Consider the following 18,818-nt stretch of genomic DNA (forward strand, 5'->3'; position numbering starts at 1 on the left):
TCTTTTCATTTAAGGCCAGTTCAATGTAGGCTCAACCCAATTCAAAAACAAAAGCTAAAGCCTGATGTCTGTACCATCTATGTTTCTATTGAATGTAGCCTACTTACACTTATTGTGCAGTTAATGCCATTAATTTCAGATGGTTATGGTTATTGTTTTCAAAAGCCAAAAGCCAGTTTGGCCTATTAAATACCAAATAAACATCTTGTTTATGCATACTTTCCTTCTTTCTTGTTTGTTGCTTAAAGAAAAAAAAAAAATCAAAGATCGGTATCGGCCATGAAAAATCATGATCGTGCATCCCTACTGTACAGCATGTAATAATTGTGCAGTAAAATATTACATCTGAACTGGGATTATTAAAAAAACTGAACCATTTGATCCCTTGTTCAGAAAGGACATAGGGCCATTGGAAATATTGCACATTTTAATTCCATTCATTATTTGCATTATTCGCATTGAGTTCTGTGCTTTGTTACATTTATTCAGAAATAAATTATCAGCTTTCAAATTCTGTCAATTTTATCACAAAATACAAGCTATAAAAAAAAATTAAGCCACAAAATGAAGCCAGTGGCTTCACGTTATGATTTCTTGACCAATTCAGTTTATATTAGTAGTTGTAACCATTGCTACCTGAACATCGTCACAGCTATATCTATAACTTCGGGAGACTGTGTCAGCTTCGTGGACGCGCATTGTCTACGCCGGGTGTAGTTGCGCCTGATTGTAGTTTCAGTTGGTGCAACAGGTGTAAATATTTATCTTAGTGCTGGGCGATAAACCGGTTCATACCGAAAACCAGTGTATATTTTCGTTACGATGTTAATTTTGAATATACCGCATTACCGGTGTATTTAATTACTCAGTGGTCGGAACGAATGTTATGCTGCGGCGCAGCCGCGCGACACTGTTTCAGATGGACCCTTTATAATGTTGCACTTCTAAGCAGCGACTGCGAGGCGTGGTGAGGGTAAACTCAGCAGTGCTCTGGTGTTACGTTATAACGCCTGTTTCACACATAATCCGTCTGCTGTATGTATTACAGATTCCAGCTGCACGAGGTTGTGGTCAGGGTGTTCAAGTGCAGCGAATGTTAACGTACTGAGTCTATTTTTGCTGAATTAAAGTGAAAGCGCATTGTTCGCGCGAAAAATTTACATGGATTGACATTGAAACGCAGTCACATGGGTTTTTGACTAGGTTTAAAACAGGAAAAGAGCACTTTTAGATAAACAAGGAAAACAATATGTTCAATTTTATGGAAGCAGAAAAACAAAGTTCATTAAGACCCGTGGGATTGCTTGTGATAAAGATTTAAATGCAAAATGCACAAGACTGTTTCTGTCTGTGGTGTTTTAATTTTAAATATTTGAACAAGAAAAGTAGGCTAATTATTGTGTTTAAATGTTTTGCCGCTTGCTTGAGCAGCTTATTATACAAACCTAGAAGTAAAATGCATGAATAATGCGTTGTTTATATTTATTGAGTTTAAACTAACGTCTATATGAAAGATTGTTACTATTCTGTGATAAAAGACTTACAATGCTGAAAAAAAAAATAATTATATATATATATATATATATATATATATATATATATATATTTTTTTTTTTTTTTTTACATGATATAAAATTGAAACAATGAACAAATGCTGTGTTTGTGGACTAAACCGACGCGGATCAGTAGTGGACTGCAAACACGTCCTGTGTGAAAGCACAATGAGTCCGTGCTGCGGACTGCATATGCCATGCAGGCAGATTATGCATATTGAAATATGCATATTGAAACTTTTAAACTGTCAGCAAATCTTTTTTGCTTTTTTTCTATTGTTTTACATGTTATTGTTAAGAAACACAAGCATGTAAACATGATCGGGGGAAAGTCGGCCGCGGAGAAAACGCACTCTGACGGCACAGACGTTGGCGGGACTCACAAATAACGGTGTGCTAAGCGAATACGTTTTGTGAAGCGCTTCGTGTTTTCGTTTCACCACTGAATGGGATCCTCATCGGGTGGAATACATGGCTCCAGCAAGAACTGTTCCCACTCGTCTCGGCTGGACTCTCTGTAATCATCGCTGAAGAACTGGCTCAGCCTTTTCTGATGAGTGGGCATTGCCGGATCTTCTTCATCGTTGCTGGTGGCAGCGGCTGCATCTGCGCCACTCGCATCGAGGAAAATGTTCTGATAATGTTCAATAAATTTTTTTTTCTTGCTTCTCTCATGTTTTCATCGAGAAACCTTAGATGTTTGGGCTGAGGGTCTAGGGCGGACGCGAGGAGTTTTCACTGCATTCTCTAAGTTAGCAGTGTTTATTCGTTGCTTGAGAGATGCCGCAACAATGTTCTTGAATTCGGTCACTTTCTGTGATTCTCCACGGCATATTTGAAGTACTGTAGAACAGCGGTCCCCAACCCCCGGGCCGTGTCATTTGGTACCGGGCCGCACAAGAAAGAATAAATAACTTACATTAAAGCTGCAGTCGGTAACTTTTGGCGCTCGCGTCTGGCGGAAGAACATTGTAGCCGGAGCTACTTCTCTCTGTCTACATCTATGGCAAGTCACGCAGGTACTGTGCTACTCTACCCCAACCAGACTAAAATAGGCCGAATATAAACACTTATTATAAGGGTACCGTAATGATTCAGGAAAAGACAAAAACACGGTTGGGAAAATAGATTCATGAAAGTGAAAGTGACGTGACATTCAGCCAAGTATGGTGACCCATACTCAGAATTCGTGCTCTGCTTTTAACCCATCCGAAGTGCACACACACAGAGCAGTGATAACACACACACACTGTGAACACACACCCGGAGCAGTGGGCAGCCATTTATGCTGCGGCGCCCGGGGAGCAGTTGGGGGTTCAATGCCTTGCTCAAGGACACCTAAGTCATGGTATTGAAAGTGGAGAGAGCACTGTACATGCACTCCCCCCACCTACAATTCCTGCTAGCCCGAGGCTCGAACTTACAACCTTTCGATTGGGAGTCCGACTCTCTAACCATTAGGCCACGACTTCATGATGTACTCGCTCACTATATATATTTTTTACATTTTCGACACAAAACAACACTGGCACAACCCTGCGCTGATTGGACCAGTAGAGCCAGGCGCGGTGGATTTTTGCGGTATCTTATATTTTTAAGGCATGTTTAAACGTCACAGAGTCAGTGAGCGTTAGGGGCAGAGAGGATGTTATTCATGTTATGTTGTTGGCATGATGTTATGAGGACGCTGCTAATAAAATTGCATAAGAATACACAGTGGATTCATGTTTATTACTATATTTACAATATACCACAGTTTTTATGCCAGTCGTATCATTTTATTTTGTTGTATTTATCCGTCACACCTTAAAGCCCGGTCCCTGAAAATATTGTCTGACATTAAACCGGTACTTGGCGCTAAAAACGTTGGGGACCGCTGCTGTAGAAGACCGCAGTTCTTATTCATTCATTAATCATTTTTTGCTTGCATACATCTTCAAATATGCCATGGAGAATCACAGAAAGTTACTAAATTAGGTTTTATTGTGGATATTTTTTTTTTTTTTTCATGGCAAGCCAAAATATAGCGAAATTTGAATATTTTTATTTATCGAATAATTAGAGCAGAACGAATATGCGAATGTTCTATCTGTGCACTATCCGTGCACACCCTTAGTATATAAATTTTTGGTCAAACCGCCCAGCAATAATTTATCGTAAAGCTGGAAGTTGCAATGCCCAGCATAGGGCTTTCACCCAGCTTTTTTACATCTAGCTGGTGCAACCGGCCCTTTGTACGAACCCTTTATGCATTTCAGTTGCCTTTTTTTTTTTTTTTTAAAGCTTGCATTACATGGACCAACAGTGCAGATATATTTTCTGTGTGTTGAACTACTCTTTTAAAAAGCAAAGACTTTGTGTGTCAAATATTATTAAAATATATGTCACCTGATCTCGAAACATGAGGGAGATGATTTCCAAGATGTGGAAGCTCCATTGCTGTTCACTCTGAGCACACGCCAGAAACTTCAGCAGATCATCCAGCCCACTCATGTGAATGGCCCACAGCAGTTTATCGTGAATACTGGCATCATCATCCACATTCTGCAAACAAAACATTCAACAAAAATTGCAGCATTTTGTTAAGCAAACTTTTTTTTTTACATTAAATTTAAAGTTAATATTAAACTATTTTTATTCAATAACAATTAACCCAATAAAATGTATATAGTAATTATACCATTACTACATGTACAGTAATATACTGTACTGCATTTTAGTTAATATATTGTATTTTAAATACTTAACGAAAACAGGTTACAGCAACACACATTTAAATTTAGATGACAAATGTTGAAGGACCTGAGGTCAATATTTTTGTTTTAAGAAAAATGTATTAAACCTTTTACCAGGACAACACTTTTTTCCCCTAACCTAAATCAATGTGATAATACCATGATAAAAGCTTCAGCAATTATCATGATTTGAAAAATTTATATTGTCACATGCCTAATATATATCCAGCTTAAAGTAGAACTATAAATAATGACAATTATTAAAAAGTTACATTAAAGTCTCCTTATATCACCTTGCAACTAAAAAAAATATTTTTGAAAAGACTGCATTGTGCCCTTCTAATGTTTTTTTTGTGCTCCTACATTTTTCAACTTTTCAAGCCCTGGATACAACATTTTACTACAAAATTAAAATTGGCTCAGGCTGAAGCTTTTCCAGCTCGGTTGGCTGTTAATGCAGCAAACTCCATCTCCAACTGTATGCGTTGAACAGATGTTTACAGAATTTCACTAGATTTGTAATGATAAGTATTTCTATATCTGTTGTCATAAAAACAATCCCCCAACAGTTTTCCTATGACTATGCTGCGCATCAAAATCACAGCACATGACAGACAGTAATCATTGGAGAACACCTGAAAAAAGTTACAAAACAGATGAATTTACACATATTTACAGTACACAAACTGCAGTTAAAGGAATAGTTCACTCAAAAAAATAAATTGTATGTGTTTATTCCTAGGGCATCCAAGATGTAGGTGACTTTCTTCAGTAGAACACAAACCATCTGTTAGTCAAATAATGCAAGTGGTTGGGAATCGTGTCTAAAATGAATAAACAAAACCAAATTAAACCCAGCGGCTCTTGATGATACATTGATGTGTAAAGACACAAATGATGATTTAAGGCAAATCGCTGACTTATAAGTGCATTACCGCAACTTCTCTCTCAAACTGACCATTAACAATATCTACAATGTTCTGGAAAATGGAAAATGTTCTGATAATGTTCAATAATTTTTTTTTTCTTGCTTCTCTCATGTTTTCATCGAGAAACCTTAGATGTTTGGGCTGAGGGTCTAGGGCGGACGCGAGGAGTTTTCACTGCATTCTCTAAGTTAGCAGTGTTTATTCGTTGCTTAAGAGATGCCGCAACAATGTTCTTGAATTCGGTCACTTTCTGTGATTCTCCACGGCATATTTGAAGTACTGTAGAACAGCGGTCCCCAACCCCCGGGCCGTGTCATTTGGTACCGGGCCGCACAAGAAAGAATAAATAACTTACATTAAAGCTGCAGTCGGTAACTTTTGGCGCTCGCGTCTGGCGGAAGAACATTGTAGCCGGAGCTACTTCTCTCTGTCTACATCTATGGCAAGTCGCGCAGGTACTGTGCTACTCTACCCCAACCAGACTAAAATAGGCCGAATATAAACACTTATTATAAGGGTACCGTAATGATTCAGGAAAAGACAAAAACACGGTTGGGAAAATAGATTCATGAAAGTGAAAGTGACATTCAGCCAAGTATGGTGACCCATACTCAGAATTCGTGCTCTGCTTTTAACCCATCCGAAGTGCACACACACAGAGCAGTGATAACACACACACACTGTGAACACACACCCGGAGCAGTGGGCAGCCATTTATGCTGCGGCGCCCGGGGAGCAGTTGGGGGTTCAATGCCTTGCTCAAGGACACCTAAGTCATGGTATTGAAAGTGGAGAGAGCACTGTACATGCACTCCCTCCACCTACAATCTCAATTAGGAGTGTCAGTGGTCTACTTGAGAGTAGGGCTGAAACGATTCCTCGAGTAACTCGATTATAAAAAAAGATCGAGGCAAATTCCTCTGCCTCGAAGCCTCTTTTAATTTATTTTAATTTACTTTCGCAGTGATTTTTTTATGTGAAAACGCGTTTACGTCACCCACAAAGCGGAAGGAGACACAAGCGCTGCATCCGAAATTGTGAACACATGAACAACATCTCCAGAAAGTCAAAGTCAAAGTCACCTTTATTTATATAGCGCTTTAAACAAAATACATTGCGTCAAAAAATAAAGGAAAACAGTTGGAAAACAGTGTCAATAATGAAAAAATGATAGTTAAAGGCAGTTCATTATTGAATTTAGTTATGTCATCTCTGTTCAATTAAATAGTGTCTGTGCATTTATTTGCAATCAACAGTCACTTCATGAGCATTTGACCATTTGATTTGAGTAAAACTAGTGTCACATCACATAGACAGAACTGTAAAGGTACGTCAACCCATCAAAATAAAAGTCTGGTTTAGTTTAAAGAAAAGTATTTGCCAGATATGTATTACTGTTGTTCAGCAGAATGTACATATCCTACTACTACTAAAAAAATAAAAAATAAACTTTTTTTTTTTTAAGGTTTAAATCACACAACATTTCTTCCATGTTTTATTTTTAATAGTAAATCTCCTTTGTTTACCAAAAATTCAAGCTTGCTTAATTTTCAATAATTAAAAGATAAATTAAATTAATGTTTTGTGTGTTTAATGTGCATCTCAGAAAATGCTTTATTTAAAACACCAACTGAATGACACTTGAATGCAGTTAATTCATCTGTCAACTTTATTGTCATTGTTCACAGTACAAGTACAGACAGAGAACAATGGGTAATAATAAAATTTTTATTTTTGATGTGTGCATTGCATTCTATGCATTTAAAAAAATAAAAATAATTTTTTTCTAAAAAAGGAAACTTAGTTGTTCATTTTAAGAGACCCAGGAGTCTTATTTTCTCTTGCATAATTAATATTGCATTTTAATTCAGCAAAAACACATTTTATCCGATTACTCGATGGAATTTTTGGTAGAATACTCGATTACTAAAATATTCGGTAGCTACAGGACTTCCTACTTGAGAGAAAGGTGGCTAAGGCAACATTTACATGCACAATTTTTGGTTCAATCAGACTGAATTCATTCCGATTGATGAATCTGAATGTAGTGTTTACATGAATGTAGGGGTGGGCGATACATTAAGTAGACATTCAAAAGGCCCTTTTTGACGCCGCATGTACCGCCGCATGTACCGCCGCATGTACCACCGCGGCGGCGGTATAAAGTGCATTTGCAGCCTTTGACCGCTGAGTGGCGCTTTAACCACAAGTTATCAAACAAGCGCATCAAAGCATATTTTCGCTAATAGACGTCAGTTTTGCCTCACTGATGTGTTAGATTTGATGGCTTCAGTCAGGGAAAATGAAAGAAAAACACTGTAGTTAAAATATTTCATATTTAATATCCACAGACGAAAGTTTGGTACTTATGAAGTTATGTGCATTTCTTAGAACGAATTCAAGCAGAATAAATGTCAAGCCTGTGCCTGAACTTGTGATTATATTTTCTCTAACCTACATGGTATTAAACCATATTTTAGATTTGACACATTTAAAAGGTGTGCAGTATTATTTATATTATATTAATTATGCGTTATATTATTCAAAAGAAATTGTGGTTTACTTTGCATCGGAGCATTAAAAGTGGTAGCCTATTTTAGGGGGGTTGGCTTCATGGATTAATATGCAAAATGTCAATATTTTCATATATTATGCCTACATTTTAATTTATATTTTCAATATGAATATATTTTTTCCTTTAATAAAACAACATGCATTTTTGTTATTCGTTACCTGTCCTTTAACTTATTGGGGAAAAAACATTTGTCTGTAAACTGATTAAGAAACTGTTGCATGTTTAAACATGAAGCACTGTAATTTCGTTCCCATTATTTATGCCTAATTAGCCTAAAACAAGAAACGAATAAAATTAAACCTGCACGATTAAATCTTTGAAACTCTAAAGACGGATTAATAAAACGTCCTCACGATTAAACTCAAGTTCTCTCATTATAATCAACAAAAAAACACACAATGTAAAAAAGAGCTTCATTAACTGACAACATAAGTGATTTTAAAGGGAGCCTTCTTTACTTGCTTTTAGTGCTGGGCGATAGCATATGGCCTAAAAAAAAACAGATTTATGATTTAAATCAATTTTAAAATCAATATTCAAATGACAAAGAAATTTTTCAAAACAAGTTTTAATATAGTTATAAACTTATAACTGAGACAAGATGATAAAAAACGTACTTGGTTACTAACGTAACCTCGGTTCTCTCTAGAAGAGGGAACGAGTACTGCGTCTTAGCTAAGACGCTACGGGAAAAGTCTTTTTTCATGAAATTCATGAAGCAAAAAATTGTCCTTAATTTTGATTTATTGTAAAGCGCATTTGCAGCAGCACACAGCCATAGGCGAGACGGCTCGCTCGCTCATTGGCTGCTCTGCAGCAACTGCACAAGCCTATCGAGCGCAGGCTGCATGACATCACACAGTCAAGGCAAGGCCTGACCAATGTGGTAATACGGGTCTTACGCAATACTGCCCATATAACAGTCGGCAGCGCATAGCGCTCGCGATCTCATGAGTTCCAATCAGGGCCCTGATTCGACTATACCGACAGCAGCCCTGCTTGCAGGGCGGGAACCTCCAGGTTATAGAACCTGATAAATGTAGACGGCGAGGCCCATCCTGCCGCCATACATATATCCTGTAAGGAGATCCCACTAGACCACGCCCACGACGAGGCGACGCCTCTTGTGGAGTGTGCTCTGACGCCCAGTGGGCACTGAAGGCCCCTGGAAGCGTAAGCTAACGCTATGGCGTCAACTATGCATCTGGATAGGCTCTGTCTCGAAACAGCCATTCCCTTGGAACGTCCACTGAACGAGACAAACAGCTGCTCAGTCTGTCTAAAGACAGCGGAGCGAGACACATAAGCTCTTAAAGCCCTAACGGGGCAAAGAAGACTCGAGTCTCCATCCTCTCCTGACACCGACAGGGCAGACAGGGAAATAACCGGAGCCCGAAACGGCGTGTTGAGGGATTCCGGCACATAACCGTGCCTAGGTTTGAGTATGACCCTTGAGTCATTAGGCCCAAACTCCAAGCACGTTGGGCTCACCGAGAGCGCGTGCAGGTCACCCACACGCTTCACTGAAGCGAGAGCCAACAAGAACACTGTCTTGAATGACAGATGTTTGAGGCTAATCGTTCGGATAGGCTCGAAAGGGGAACCTTTCATGGCCTCCAAAACCGTCGAGAGGTCCCATACAGGGACTGACCGAGGTCTGGGAGGATTCAGCCTCCTAGCTCCTCTAAGGAAGCGGATGACCAAATCGTTCCTTCCTATTGACTGACCGAGCATTGTCTCAGAAAACGCTGCGATAGCCGCCACGTAAACTTTGAGTGTGGAGGGGGCTCTGCCCTTATCCAACAGCTCCCGTAGGAAGGAGAAAACCTCGGTCACCTCACAACTAAGGGGTGAACGTCCCCGAGCTGTGCACCAGCTGGAGAATACTGACCACTTTGAGGCATATAGCCGTCGAGTCGACGGAGCTCTAGCCTGAGTGATAGTATTTAACACTCCCACTGAGAGATCAGCGGGTAACCCACTCATGGAGGGACCACAACTCCGGTTGAGGGTGCCAAATCGAGCCCCTGGCCAGCGAGAGGAGGTCCCTCCTCAACGGCACTGGCCACGGGGCAGTGTCTGCTAACTGCATCAAATCTGGAAACCATGGTTGGTTCTTCCAAAGTGGTGCTACAAGCAGTACTGAGCATCTTGTTTCCCTCACCCGTTCCATCACCCGCGGAAGGAGGGAGACGGGGGGAAAAGCATAGAGCGGGCAGCGCGGCCACCTTTGTGACAGCGCGCTTTCGCTCTTGGAAAAGAACGCGGGGCAGTGAGCGTTTTCGTGGGACGCGAAGAGGTCCACTTCCGCCCTGCCAAATCTCTCCCACAGCAGCTGGACTGTCTGTGGGTGTAGAGACCATTCGCCCGTGGGAATGTTGTTTCTGGACAGTCTGTCTGGACCCAGATTCTGTAACTCAGGCACATGAACTGCTCTCAGCGAGCGCAAGCTGCGCTGAGCCCAAACCAGGAGGCGTTCCGCCAACCAGTACAGGTTTCGGGACCTGAGACCGCCCTGGCGATTTATGTAGGACACCACAGACATGTTGTCCCAACGGACTAAGAAGTGGTGGCCCTTGATTCGAGGACAAAAGCGCCTCAGCGCGTTCTCTACTGCCAGTATTTCCAGACAGTTGATATGTTGGAGCTTTTCCCGTTCTGACCAAAGGCCAAAGAACGGTCTGCCCTCGAGCAGCGCTCCCCATCCCGAAGTGGTGGCGTCCGTCGACACCATTTTCACTTTCGAGGAAGTCCCCAGGCTTACACCTGATTGGTACCAGTCGTTCGCTGTCCAGGGTTTCAAGGCTGTAACACAGCTCTGATTGACCTTGAGACGCAAATGACCGGATATCCACGCTCTGCGCGGTACTCGCGCTTTCAGCCAGAACTGCAAGGGGTGCATGCGGAGCAGGCCCAACTGAAGAACTGGTGATGCTGAGGCCATGAGACCTAGCATCTTCTGAAATTCTCTGAGCGAGAAGGTCGCGCCGCAGTGGAGAGACCTCGCTGCGCGCTGAATGCCCAACGCGCGCTGTGGCGACAGCCGCGCCATCATGGAGCGTGAGTCCAGAGCTATACCCAAAAACAGTATTGTCTGACTGGGGTTCAGCGAACTCTTCGTCCAGTTGACACTGAGACCAAGTTTCTCGAGGTGATCGAGTAAAATGGCCCTGTGTTCCACGAGCTCTGATCGTGACTGAGCCAGAATCAGCCAGTCATCCAAATAGTTCAGCACTCACATGCCTCTGAGTCTGAGAGGAGCGAGCGCTGCGTCCATGCACTTCGTAAACGTACGAGGAGCCATGGACGAGCCGAACGGCAGGACTGTATACTGGTATGTCTGGCCCTCGAAGGCGAATCTCAAGTATCGCCTGTGACGTGACGCTATCTGTATTTGAAAATACGCGTCCTTCAGATCTATCGACATGAACCAGTCTCCTCTGCGAATATGCGCGAGGAGTCTCCTGGTTGTAAACATTTTGAAACTGCGTTTCGCCAATGCTTTGTTCAGCTGTCTTAGATCCAGTATGGGTCTGAGACCCCCGTCTTTCTTGGGCACTAGAAAGTATTTGCTGTACAGCCCCCCTTCGCTTTGAGCTTGAGATACAGGCTCCACAGCCCCTCTACTCAACAGTTTTGATATTTCGGCTCGAAGTGGGTGTGCTACTTCTGTTTTGACCGTAGTTTTGACGCGCGCTAAAAAGCGCGGAGGGCGTCGAAAAAACTGTAGCGAATAGCCTCCCTTTATAATGTCTAGCACCCAATCCGAAACCCCTGGAAGCGCTGACCATGCGTCTGCATGAATGGCTAGGGGTTGGATGCGAAGCGCGCTCTGTTCTGAAACCACATGACGTGTGTGACACAGTGTTTATGGGCACTGAGGAGTGGGCACATTTACTATGTAGTGCGCGCGATCGACCTGAGTCGCTTTTATGGGTGCGAGCCCTGTGTGAAGGGCTGTGCTTATATGTGGAGATGGGCACTGAGCAGTGGGCATCGTCACTACATTTATAGCACCATCGGCCGTGGCCGGGACAGCAGAAATTACACTTTTTTCGGGAAATATCTGGGTAGCCATGATAACGGTTTTTGTGTGCAGGCAAGCGGGCAACTGTACAGGCTTGCGCATTGCAAAAGACGCTGAGACAGTCACAATCCCTGGAACTGAAACAGCAGGGCGCTTGGGTGAGAGTTCGGCCGCGGCGGGACTCGTACACCGGCGCTTTCCTAGGAATGCTAGGATGGCTTCGGGGCTTCCAGCCTCACCGTAATCCTCTGCCGTGGTCCCCGCAGCGCGGGGAGACGGCCGGTAGAGCGAGAACGGGGTCTCGAGCAGCGTTGCTGACGCTGTTGCGATGAAGCAGCAGGAGGCGGGGGGTGTGGCTGAGAGCTTTGCGGGGCCGGTCTAGCACGACTCGCTGCAGAACCGGAGCGCTTGTCATGTCTGAGAGCGTCAGCCATAGATGCCTCTCAGCCACCGTAGCGGAAGATATAACTCGTCCCATGGCCTGTGCAGCGGATTTAGTAGCGAAGCACTCAAATTCGCGAGACAGCTAGCCTCAGGTCCCATCTCGTCCAGCTTACGGAGGAGATCACCCTGGAATATCTGCAGCCATCGTGTGTAGTGCAGACGCAGCCTGCCCAGTAGCAGAAAAGATCCGCGCGAGCAGAGATGACGTCATGCGGCAGGCTTTAGATGGCAACACCGCTTTCGTCCGCCATCCAGCAGAGGGCGGGCAAAGGTGCGTCGCTATCGCCTGTTCCACCGGCGGAAGTGACTGGTAGTTCCTGTTTTTAGCATCATCCAGTGTGGAGAATGCTAGTGAGACAGACGAACGAGTTCGCGCTGAATATGGAGCATTCCAAGCCTTTGCCACCTCTTCGTGAAGCTCAGGAAGAAATGAGGTGGGCTTTGAGTTCGGAGAAGTACGCTCATCCGAAAGGAAACTACCATCCAGCCGGGAACGAGAGGGGGGCGCTGGTGCAGACCACTCGAGGCTGAGGCTCGTCGCAGCCAGCGTAAGCACTCGCATCGGCTCCTTCTCGATGTCAGCTCGTCTGCTGGGCTTCTGAGCAGAAGGCGCAAGATCCCGGAGCTCGCCCAGCCCTCACTGCCCGAAGCTAGCAGAGAGCACGTGTCCTCTTCCCCCGACGCGGCCCTGAGATCGACTTCCTCGGAAGACGCGGCGGCAGACAGCGGGCGCTGACCATCGGGAAGCGATGCAGGGGAGGCCGGTGAAGCAGGGCGAACCGGCGAGCTCGGTTGAGCTGAAGACGGTTCCGGAATCCACTGGAAGCGGCGCTTTTTACGGCGCCTCAGCACAGTGGAGAATGCAGGCTCAGAGAAAAAAGCCAAGCGAGTCCTCAGAGTCACCATTGGCAACAGCTCGCAGTGAGGGCATCTGCCGTCAGCGAGCGCTGCATGATCTTCACCCAGGTAGGAGACACAGATGACGTAACGGTATTCCTCGCTGAGTGGATCTCTGCACGAGCCGCAAGAAGGCATCTTAAAAAAGACGCAAGCTCTTTTACGAGTGTGTGTCGCATGGCGAACACACACACACGCATAAAGAACAGTTGGATATAATAGAATTGAAAAGGATATGGGCGCCGGAACGCACAGCAGGAACAGCAGTGGAATAGCTCGTCCCGCTGAGATGCTATCTGACGGCGCTTGCTTCTTCTCGTGATCCAACGATGTGTGAGCTTCACTGAAGAGATGAAAAATCAGGTGAGTCAGCCTTTTCGAGCTCCCTTTATAGGGCTAGGCCACACCCGTTTCAGCGGGAAGTGGCATGGAGGGCGCGACCAACATCATTGGTCTGATGTTGCATCAGCCTGCGCTCGATAGGCTTGTGCAGTTGCTGCAGAGCAGCCAATGAGCGAGCGAGCCATCTCGCCTATGGCTGTGTGCTGCTGCAAATGCGCTTTACAATAATTCAAAATTAAGGATAATTTTTTGCTTCAGTATTTCGTGAAAAGAGACTTTTCCCGTAGCGTTTTAGCTAAGACGCAGTACGAGAGAACTCTCGTAAGAGAACTTTGATGTTATTACCTTAATGCTGGAAAGACCTTTATTTTATTTTATTTTATTATTATTTTTTATTATATATTATTTTTTATTATTTTTTATTTTTTGTTAATACTAGCCCATCAGCTGTGCAAATTTTGTTTGTGAGGACAATAACAGTACATTTTTGTCAGTTATTTTATCTAAACAGATCGATTAATTTCTTCAGGATTTCAAAATCAAATAGCCTACTGATAATGTAGTAGCACTGTAAGATTACATTTGTTTGAATGCATTATTGCTAAAGCGATTTCGTGTGAATGTGCTTTATCGGTTTAAATCATGCTTTAACCCGAAAATAATCAGTAAAAGAAACAGACAAACTCATATAGCCTTTAACATCTCGACTATAGCAGTCATTATAACCTGATCAAGCCATGGCTAAATATGTTTAATATGAATTCTTGCTGAATATGCAGTTATATTACAGGCTGTTGGCATGAATTGTACTCGTGATGGAGGCTCCAGTCAGAATCACACCGCTCAGCTCATCCTTTGCTCGGCGGCGTTTCTCTGTCAGACTCGCAGGGGATGGTTGAGCCACTCTGATGTTAAAAAGAAAACCGATTTTCATTCAAACAAACCGATGTAAATTACAATTTCGAGTTAATTGATAAAATCGATTTATCACCCAGCCCTACTTGCTTTCATATTATTTAATTTAAAAAAAAAAATGCAGGTGTGTATAATATGTGCAAGATTTGCACTGCAGGTGTGATGGTAGATGTGCAGATTTTATTCTTATTTTTTTTTATCTTCATTACAAATTTTTTTGGTTTCATTTTGGATAATTGCATGTAAAAAATAATTTTCGTTGTAATGCAAAATGTGAATTAATATTCATATGCAAGTATTTGTGCAAAAATTATTAATTTGCATTAATGACAGGGCGCATTAATATTCAACATTCAACAATCTGTGAATGTTGCATTTCTCTGTAGGAGAGAGCCAGCACTGTGAATTTAATCTTGCAGCAGACAAGAAAACATTTGTTTATTAATAAATAATTAAAATGTCTCATTTTTCACAATTATTAGGCTACTGCTACATGTACTTTGTGGCAAACTTAATGCATGTGCTTGAGCGAGGAATATATTAAGAATTTGATTATGTAAATTTAATATAAACCTCTGATTAGTTGAATATAACAAATGAAAGTCTAGAACTAGAAAAATCTTGCTTGGGGACAGACCATTTTTTTGTCTATAACCAAAACAACAGTCCTATATAAACCGGTTCAGCAACTTCGAAAGCCTCATAAGACACTGTCCATATGAAAGAGCAAGAGATTCACACCTTTATCTCGACCCCCACAAGCCACACATAACTAACCCCAAAAAACCCAACCCCATCAAGCTGAACAGAATTCGGTCTGTGTTTTGGCTCTGAGGAACGGTGTGTTACTGGGCTGAAACATGCCTGCACTCAGCAGCACTACTCTTTGTATTCATTATATTCTCGCAGCCCATATTATTATTTTCACAAGACCATAATGATAATAACAAATCATCAATAAACCCTCTGGAGTGAAACCCTCTTTATGAACACATAAAGAACAATGGTTCCCGGGATTTTTGAGAACTGGAGCTTGTAGCCTAGAATTTTTCTTTCTAAATGATGTGAAAATCATCTTGTTTACTCACTCACAGAAAACAATATATTGATTTAAATTTTCTAAGACACTTTTTGTTGGTAAAAGTCATATGCGAGTAGGCGTCAACTACCATGAATATCATTGTGATTTACACCTGAGAAGACAAAGGCCTGCATAATGAGCTGCATAATGAGCCTTTCAGTCATCTGTGCCACTGTGAGTAAGGAGTTACAAGAGAGAATGTGAGAACAAAATAAATCTATATAATTTTATGTTTGTAGTTTATTAAGAATATATTTAATTATCCCACAACATAATTTAATATCCACTTGGGGGAGCAGTTAAACAGTTTATTAGAAACAATCAAAGCTGACTTTCAAACCAATTGTTTGGCATGCTTACTCCAGTCACACAATCCTTCAGAAATCCTTTTAACAATCTTATTTTCTATAAAAAAAAAAAAAAAAAAAAACATTTGTTGTTATCATCATCATCATTATTATTAATGTTGAAAAGAGCTGAGAATATTTTTCTGGGTTTTTAGGGGGAATAAATTGAAAGAAAAGCATTGTTTTTTACATTTGTTACAGTTATCTATTTGTTACATTTATATTATTTACATCAAGATTTTGAAGGGTATAGTGTTGTATATTGTTATTGAAACTTCATAATGTTTCACTTGATTATACATTTAGTCAGGAATTATAGTTTGGAAAAAGTCTAACTAGTAAAACGTTTACACGTTATGTGAAAACTAGTACAAGTATATAAATAAATAAAAAGAGACTTACTCATGTTTATGATCTCTGCTGAATAAAGTGCTTCATTCTTTTTTTCTGAGGAAATCCATTTCTCAAATCCTCAACCACATCACATCTTTTTGGCGTGAATTATGTGTTATTCCTCTCATCGCGAAGCAAACAGTAAAATAAAAAAAACTTGAACAGTCTCGCTGCTTTTTCTTCTGTTATGGGCGTATTCAAGACGCGCGCTTCAGTTTGAATCTGAATTGCACGTTCAGCGCGGGGGCGTGGTCACATTAGATATAATGAAGGGAGACATGAAAAACAGACATCGCGTTGTTTTCATATGGATTACTTTATCACAGAATATCTGTTTTCGGCGGCACTTGTTTAGTTTAAAAATAGACATGTCAAGCTTTCTATAGATATCTCTCTCATGTATTTTCTTTGAGTATTCACAGAGTTACAGTTCATTTAAATGACGTGTTTGTAAAAGAAGATCAGCGCAGACAAAGGCTGCAGACAGCGCACCTTGTTTGTTATCTTTATTTTATAAGTGCACAAAGTTTTGTTGTTATTATGTCTGTATCCAAAAAAAAGTAGACCCTTTACAGATTCGATTGATGTATTGCTCTTATCTGTACGATTAAAACTGAAAGTGTAATTTAAGTTCTTTTCGGGGTTATCAGGAGAAAATGACTCAAAACTCGTATCTGCGTTAATCGACTTGAGAGGGTTAATAATTAATTGTTATTTGTGATCGTGGATGTTTGCAGAAGGCTTTAAGACCAAGCGGAATTCCTCTGTTCCAGCCTCACAGCGAGTGGGACTCGCGCTCAGTGATGCAGCTTCACTGTCTGCGGTTTGACTTTACTGAATCAGATTGAGGACGAATACAACTTATTGATCATGAGACCAACATTTAGCAAGCAGGAAAACATTCATTCTACCTGAAGTAAGACTTATTTTATTGAGCTAATGCTGTTAAATAGAGAGAGTATCATGTACAAACAGGATATATTTAATTCCCTTCACTTTACAACAAATCCTTTAAATTTAACAAATATATCAGAACAAAACAAGAATTACAAATATAGAATTTTAATGGATAAATCTAACTGCAGTATATAATAATATACGCTTAGCTATAAACAAACAAAAAATAATAATTTAAAGCTAAGCATAAGGTAAGGTTGGGCTTTCTCATTCTCTAACTCGGGGGAAATCCGAGTTGAAGCTTAAGTATTATTCGTGAGGTAAAATAGGCTTTGTTGTACACGCGTGTTTCAGTATCGATGGAAAAAAATCATAATTAACAATATGTGGAGTAAGTGGATCGCTGCTAATGCTGAATGTCTGGTGAACGACTGCTGTTTCCAATGAATATGTGCACGAGACACCAGCGCGAACAAACAGCTGAAACAGAAAATACTAAATTTTTGGACACAAAAGTTATAATTCAAAAATGTAAAGTGTTAGTAGTTTGAAAAAATCAAGAATAAAAACAGAGTTAATAATAATTATTGCTAAATGCTGGACCGTTCCCATTTCGCTCTGCATATGGAACCTGAAGATTTTTTTTAAACCAAGAATGAACCGAAATGAAAATGAAATGAAAACATTTAGCTTTTTATCCGTATATATATTTTCACAGGACCATAATGATGATAATAAATCATCAATTAATAATTAATAATTATTTCACGAAAATCATTGTTATTTGTGATCGTGGATGTTTGAGGAAGGTTTTAAGACCAAGCGGAATCTTCTGTTCCCGCCTCACAGCACGCGGGACTCTCGCTCAGTGATGCAGTTCACTGTCTGCGGTTTGACTTTACTAAATCAGATTGAGGTGAATACAACTTACTGATCATGAGACCAACATTTAGCAAGCAGGAAAACATTCATTCTACCTGAAGGAAGACGTATTTCATTGAGCTAATGCTGTTAAATAGAGAGAGAGAGAGAGAGAGAGAGAGAGAGAGAACCAGTCTAGGGCTATTAAACTTAGAGCTCATTATATTGAAGTACAAATCCAAACACCAGAAACGTTATGCATTTTATGAATAATGAAATGTTATGAAAAGTATGAATTTTATTTATTCACATGCAGTATGGTTGTTGGTATTTAGCAGTTAAAACCTATTTTTAAACTTGAATTTAAATACTATTAAACTAACTTTAAATTCTCAAGGAGTTTATAAGTAAAAAAGGATAAAATGTCACAGGGCATGTTAAATAGTCTAAATGAACTTGTGTTAATAATATAATTAGAACTAACAATATAATTAGATTTTTTTAAATGAACAATTCCTGTATAAAATGGGACAGCAACCTTTATATCAAACATTTTTAAATCGTCCACAGCTGAGCATCGCGGGAGGCTGATCAAGTCATTTTCAGATGCAATGAAAAAAAAACCCTGGATAGCCTATATTAGGCCCAGGCTCTGCTCTGAAGTATAACATTTTAACGGATTAATCGCCTATTTTAATTTGCTTCATGTCTTCTTTATTTTTTAAACACGCTAAAAAATAAATTACGTTTGTCAGAGGAAAAAATATAAGTCAGGTATAAGTAGGGATGTGTACCGAAACCCGGTATTAAACTGGCCCCGGG

At 41.0% G+C, this 18,818-nt stretch overlaps 1 protein-coding gene across 1 annotated transcript in view; it reads right to left on the reverse strand.

The window, feature by feature from the left end:
• timeless (timeless circadian clock) overlaps positions 1-18,818 on the reverse strand; it is a 150,651-nt gene that overhangs the window by 85,662 nt on the left and 46,171 nt on the right. The window contains exon 7 of the mRNA XM_059529031.1: positions 3,942-4,097. Within this exon, the coding sequence (XP_059385014.1) occupies positions 3,942-4,097 (156 nt within the window). The remainder of the gene's footprint in view (positions 1-3,941; positions 4,098-18,818) is intronic.

The sequence above is a fragment of the Carassius carassius genome, chromosome 38 (genome assembly GCF_963082965.1).
Source record: "Carassius carassius chromosome 38, fCarCar2.1, whole genome shotgun sequence".
Taxonomy (NCBI): Eukaryota; Metazoa; Chordata; class Actinopteri; order Cypriniformes; family Cyprinidae; genus Carassius; species Carassius carassius.